Source organism: Hylobates moloch, unplaced genomic scaffold (genome assembly GCF_009828535.3).
Source record: "Hylobates moloch isolate HMO894 unplaced genomic scaffold, HMol_V3 SCAFFOLD_3246, whole genome shotgun sequence".
Taxonomy (NCBI): Eukaryota; Metazoa; Chordata; class Mammalia; order Primates; family Hylobatidae; genus Hylobates; species Hylobates moloch.
In genome coordinates, this window is record NW_026655521.1 from 1 (window position 1) to 5910 (window position 5910).

The 5910-nt window shown below is 44.6% G+C and overlaps 1 protein-coding gene across 1 annotated transcript; it reads right to left on the reverse strand.

Annotated features, from left to right (window-relative positions):
* Positions 1–681: 681 nt before the first annotated feature.
* LOC116465028 (selenide, water dikinase 1-like) lies at positions 682–5497 on the reverse strand. The gene is made up of 3 exons (XM_032148245.3): positions 4168–5497; positions 1687–1794; positions 682–840 (listed from the first exon to the last, which is right to left on the reverse strand). The coding sequence occupies exons 1-3, from the start codon at positions 4318–4320 to the stop codon at positions 682–684; spliced, it is 420 nt and encodes a 139-aa protein (XP_032004136.1). The 5' UTR covers positions 4321–5497.
* Positions 5498–5910: the final 413 nt, after the last annotated feature.

Consider the following 5910-nt stretch of genomic DNA (forward strand, 5'->3'; position numbering starts at 1 on the left):
TTTTTTTTTTTTTTTTTGAGATGGAGTGTCGCTCTTATTGCCCAGGCTGGAGTGCAGTGGCGCGATCTCGGCTCACCGCAGCCTCCACCTTCTGGGTTCAAGCGATTCTCCTGCCTCAGCCTCCCAAGCAGCTGGGATTAGAGGCATGTGCCACCACGCCCAGCTAATTTTGTATTTTTAGTAGAGACGGGGTTTCTCCATGTTGGTCAGGCTGGTCTCAAACTCCTGACCTCAGGTGATCCATCTGCCTTGGCCTCCCAAAGTGCTGGGATTACAGGCATGAGCCACCGCACCCAGCCTTGCATTCTTGTTTTTTTTTTTTTTTTTGAGACAGAATCTCGTTCTGTTGCCCAGGCTAGAGTACAGGGGCATGATCTCGGCTCACTGCAACCTCCACCCCTGGGGTTCAAGCGATTCTCCTGCCTCAGCCTCCAGAGTAGCTGGAACTACAGGCTCGCGCCACCATGCCTGGCTAATTTTTGTATTTTTAGTACAGACAGGGTTTCACCACATTGGCCAGGCTGGTCTCAAACTCCTGACCTCAGGTGATCTGCCCACCTCGGCCTACCAAAGTCTGGGATTATATGCGTGAGCCACCGCACCTGACCTTAATACATCAATTTTTAAAAAGAGAGGACAAAGAGAGAAAAACAGGTCGGGTGATATGAAACAAAAATCAACTTACATGATAAATTCATTGGGCTGGCAGACAGTGGTAGCGACTCCTCCCAGGACAATCCAGGGGTTTAGTACTGTTTGACCACCCGTTACAGACGTTCCTGCTTCCTCAGCTGCGTCTTTAAAACCTTGGATAATCAGAGGCATCACTTTATCCCTTTCCTAGGGTTGAAAAAGGTACAAATAAAAAGTCAAACAATTCTGTTCAAAACCCAGAAAAGAAGGTTTTTAGACTTACAGTTATAAAAAGAACCATAAAATCCTAAAGGTAGTCCTCAAAGTTTACAGACAGGACACGTTGTTAACCAAAGCTAGGGGCCAGGCATAATCGCTCACGCCTGTAATCCCAGCACTTTGGGAGACCGAGGTGGGCAGAGAGCTTGAGCCCAGGAGTTTAAGACCAGTCTGGGCAACGCAGACAGACCTTTTTCTCTACAAAACATGTAAAAATTGCTGGGTGACCAGGCATGGTGTTTCATGCCTGCAATCCCAGCACTTTGGGATGCCGAGATGGGTGGATTACCTGAGGTCAGGAGTTTGAGAACAGCCTGGCCAATGTGGTAAAATCCCGTCTCTAATAAAAATCCACAAATTAGCCAGGTGTGGTGGTACGCGCCTGTAATCCCAGCTACTTGGGAGGCTGAGGCAGGAGAATTGCTTGAACCCGGGAGGCGGACGTTGCAGTGGACTGAGATTGCGCCACTACACTCCAGCCTGGGCGACAGAGCGAGACTCCTGTCTCAAAAAAAAAAAAAAAAAAAAAAAGTCTTGGTTTCAGTCTACCAGGAAGAGAGAAAGGGAGCAGGTGGCAGAAGTGAAGAGATGAATAGGCCAGGCTTCTTCATTTTAATTTACTGGTAACTGCCAAAAAGTGCAGAGCCAGAAGGAGTGCAGGGAGCCATATGGCCTGGGCTCCTTGCTTTCCAGATGGGAAACCAAGTCTAACCAAGGCCAGAGATGCCACCAGGACAACACGGACCAGGCAGCAGCCGGGTAGCTCCTACTTACCCTGTCGGTCATTTTATTACTGACTCCAAGGAGCATCAGCATATTGTCACATTCTGTGACCCCCATTGCATAGAGGTCACTGAGGACATTGGCACATGCTATCCTGCCCTGGGAAGAGAGGGAAACATGAGAAAGGACGACTGGGGACTTTCCATCTGCAGAAACTGAGTGAGCCATGGAGCGGACTCCACAGAGAACGTGGGGACTTTCCAGGAGTGGCAGCTACTGGGATGGGGTCCTCAGTTTCTATGACTTGCAGACTGGCAACCTTTCCTGCATCAGTCACCAGGCCATTCGTTTTTTCTCAGACATTCCTGTTACCACCTCTTTCTTGTGCAGAACAAACAATGTACCAGTTTTTCTCCATTCTAAATTTTAGAAGTCTGCAATTTGTTTAGATAGGCGAAGCAGTATATATGCAGCGAATGAGGAGGAGAAGCAAGGTTAGAACTGACAGTTTTGGGGGAAGAGCTACGGAGCGAAAAAGCCTGCAAACAACTCTCCTAAAGAAAAGTTGGAAACAGCCACATATCCCAAACAGATTCTAAAAATGGCTGGCTTTAGTGGTTATAGAGAAGGAGATAGTCTTTGTGCACTTGGATTAAGAAACGTTTGCAGTTTAGGCTGGGTGTGACAGCTTACGCCTGTAATCCCAGCAATCTGAGAGGCCGAATCAGGTGGATCACTTGAGGCCAGGAGTTAAAGACCAGCCTGGCCAACATGGCAAAACGCTGTTTCTACTAAAAATATAAAAATTAGCTGGGCATGGTGGTGCACACCTGTAGTCCCAGCTACTTGAGAGGCTGAGGCATGAGAATCGCTCGAACCTGGGAGGTGGAGGTTGTAGTGAGCTGCGATCGTGCCACTGCACTCTAGCCTGGGCAACAGAGCAAGACTCTGTCAATAAACAACAACAATAAACAACAATAAACAACAACAACAACCAAAAAAAATTTGTGTAGCTTCTTTTCAAGGTTGTATGAGATAAACAGAAAAATCATCTTAAGAAACAAATAAAAAATTACCCAGGGCTGAAGTCATATTGCTTTCAAAAGAAAAAGAGAAGCATTTCCCAGTAAATGATGTCATTTTATTAGGAACTTTAAAATATAATTCAACAGAAATGTGGTAATGAAGATTTTTTTATTGCCACTGGAGATTTTTAAAAGTTAAGTTGCCCTTATCTAAATTTTTATCTTTTATAGACAATAAAAAGAAAATACAAATTTTCCTTCTGACATAAGGATAATCAAACTCCCAAGTGTTATCATTTCCAGTGGCTGTTTAGTTGCTTGCTTTATGCTTTCTTATACATTCCTGGAGGTCAGCAATGCAGCTCAACAACCATCTGTGGCCGCACTTGCAGTATCATCAAGCCAGTCCACAAGGCCAACAGGCGGTCTACAACTTGGACAAGCCAATCGCTAGTTAGGGGGGGCGGTGATTTAGTGCCCCTTCTGTTCTGGGTGCTCTCATTTTAGGAGATGCTGGAAAACAATGGACTCTGGTTTTAGCCATCCCTGCCACCTGGTCACGTGGGACCTGGGCTGTGGCTTACCTGTCCAGTCTCAAGAGTATTGCTCCAGGAGAAAACGTACAGATGTGCGGAAGAAATATAGGTTTCCAATAATATGGTATTTGTCACTAGTACCTGAGGGTGAACACCTCCCACGTGGCTGCCTCATGATAAAGTCCCTACAGTGCAGCCTGCTCCCACTGTCCTGGCCACACATGAAGAACACCTGGCATTTTACAGCAAACCGGATTTTCCTAGTCTCCCACTGGCTCCTCCTGGATGGTAGCAAATTGGGGTTAAAGGTTGGGTGGATCAAAGGGTGGCTGGCTGCAACTATGCAGTGAACAACTGGGGAACACACCTCACAGTGTATCATCAGTAGCCAGGAACTTTAACTCAGTGGTCAGAAACCTACTACGTACAGCGGCACATCACACGGTGGTGGGTGTCCAGGTGGCTGGGTTGAGTGAATTAACCAGATATCCGAATTAATGTTTGAGGCATCTAATTGTGATGAGATACTAGCTCCTTAATTTCCCGAAGGAAACATTTAGGATCAGTCCTATTACAGAGGACAGTAACATCTCCAGCCTAAAACACAGGGCTGATGGAGGTTACCAATGTCAAAGAAGGGAAGGTGCAAGAAAGAAGAAAATGATAAAAACCTTAGTCCATTGACACGCTACTCAACAAGAGGTGTTCTTACTCACAGCATGTACTCAGGTGCAACAGCAGCAGAGGGCCTTCCCTGCTTCCTCCCTAATTGCTTTATGCCCAGTGCCAAGTGTGGGCAGGGGACAGGCCCGAATTCAGCGACTGCAGGAGCCTGGGCAGGGTGGGGCAGCATAGTCGGGATATAACAGAAATAAAACCAAAACCCCACAGATACATACAAAACCCCAGCCACAACCCAAACCAAACGAATAAGCCCTTCCAGTCACAAAAACACATCGGCTCAAGCTTACCATCATGTAAGGGTCGTCTACGATCGGGTAAATGTAATCTGTGGTTTGAACCAAGGAAAGCCCACCGTGCCTCAAAGGAATGACACAAGTATCCATTCCAATGCCTGTGGAGATGGAAGTCATTAGCATCCAAAAATAAAACGGGAAAGCCATTTCATTTTATACCACCAGTGCTCTGAACAGGAAGAGCTCATAAGATACTTATGGCAACTGCAGGCTGCCAATGAAGCCATGTGTTTCCTATCAAGAAGCGTAACTGAAATAAACGTGAAACATATCCAGCTTAGGATGGAAAATACCAATGAAAATGTTACTCATCAAGACTCAACTCCAATATGGCATAGTTTTAAATCCTTAATGATGCCTTGAATAAAACTCTTTTTCACTGTATGACTTTTATTATTTTACTGTATTACTGTAGTGTGTGACTGGTACCATATGCAATTTCTTTGAAGATGAGAATCCTATAAATGGAACTTGGGTTATCTTAACTATAGTTATTTTGAGTACATCTTTATAGACATTATCATATTGTCCCATCAGAAACTCTGTAAAATATTTTTACATTGAAAAATGCTATTACTTGTACATTTTAGTCAAAAGTGAAAATCACACACACACAGATGAAATGAAAAGGACAAATCCCAACTGACAATTCAACGGAAATTTCCAGTCAAGCCTGGATATAAACACTCTGGCGTCTATGTCAGAGGAGTCCCAAGACCACCAGTAGCAGTCAAGATAAGCTACTCCTTGTCTTGGAGATAAGGCTGTACTCCTTTAAAAATTACTTGTAACGCAGGCATTTTACAAAATCAGACTAGCATTCCCACCAAGAAAGCTGAACACAGCGAGCAGCCCTACACCCCTCAGAAGGACACTTTTCTGTCCTCTTATGAGGACAGCTGTTCCTTGATATCTGTGGGGGACTGGTTCCAGGACTCCCACAGACACCAAAATCCACAGATGCTCAAATTACTGATTTGAAATGTCCCAATATTTGCATATAACCTATGCACATCTTCTCACATACCTTAAATCATGTCTAGATCACCTATGACACCTAATATGATGTAAATGCAATGTAAATATTTGTTATACTGTACTGTTTAGGGAATAATGACAAGACAAAAAAAAGTCTGTGCGTGTTCAGATGCAACCATCCATTTTCTTCCCTGCATATTTTCAGTCTGCGATTGGTTGAATCCCCCGATGAGGATCCTGCAGATACAGAGGGGGACGCTGTACTTCTACTTTGCAGCCCAATAGCCAAAAGCAGGGAAAAAGCCAGAATTAGGACAAAAGGAAGCAAATTACGTGTCTGAATCTACCCTATAAATTCAGAATTTCAAATAAGTTTAAGTCATATCTGAATTGCACTAAAATGACCTTTAATATTCTGCATAAGTCAAAGAGTGTGAAGCACTGCCTCACTCGGTCTCACAACAGCAGCAGACCTCACAGAGGTGGGTCATAGAGGCACCAGATCTTTCCTGCCGTAAAAATGAAATCGCGCTGAATAAAAAGCCATAGCCTGTGAAGACAGGCTGATTTTTTATTACACTAGATAACAAAGTAGAAACTTGCTGGAAGACCTCGCCTAGGGAATGGAGAAGTGAAGTTCAGAATGGCAAGTTTCAACAATTTCAGGCACTGGATCAGTTTTCATTTGTCAGAGGAGAATGTGTGCGATAATTCACGTCAATAGCCCATGGGCACAACCTCTCAGAAATCTGTCTCGCC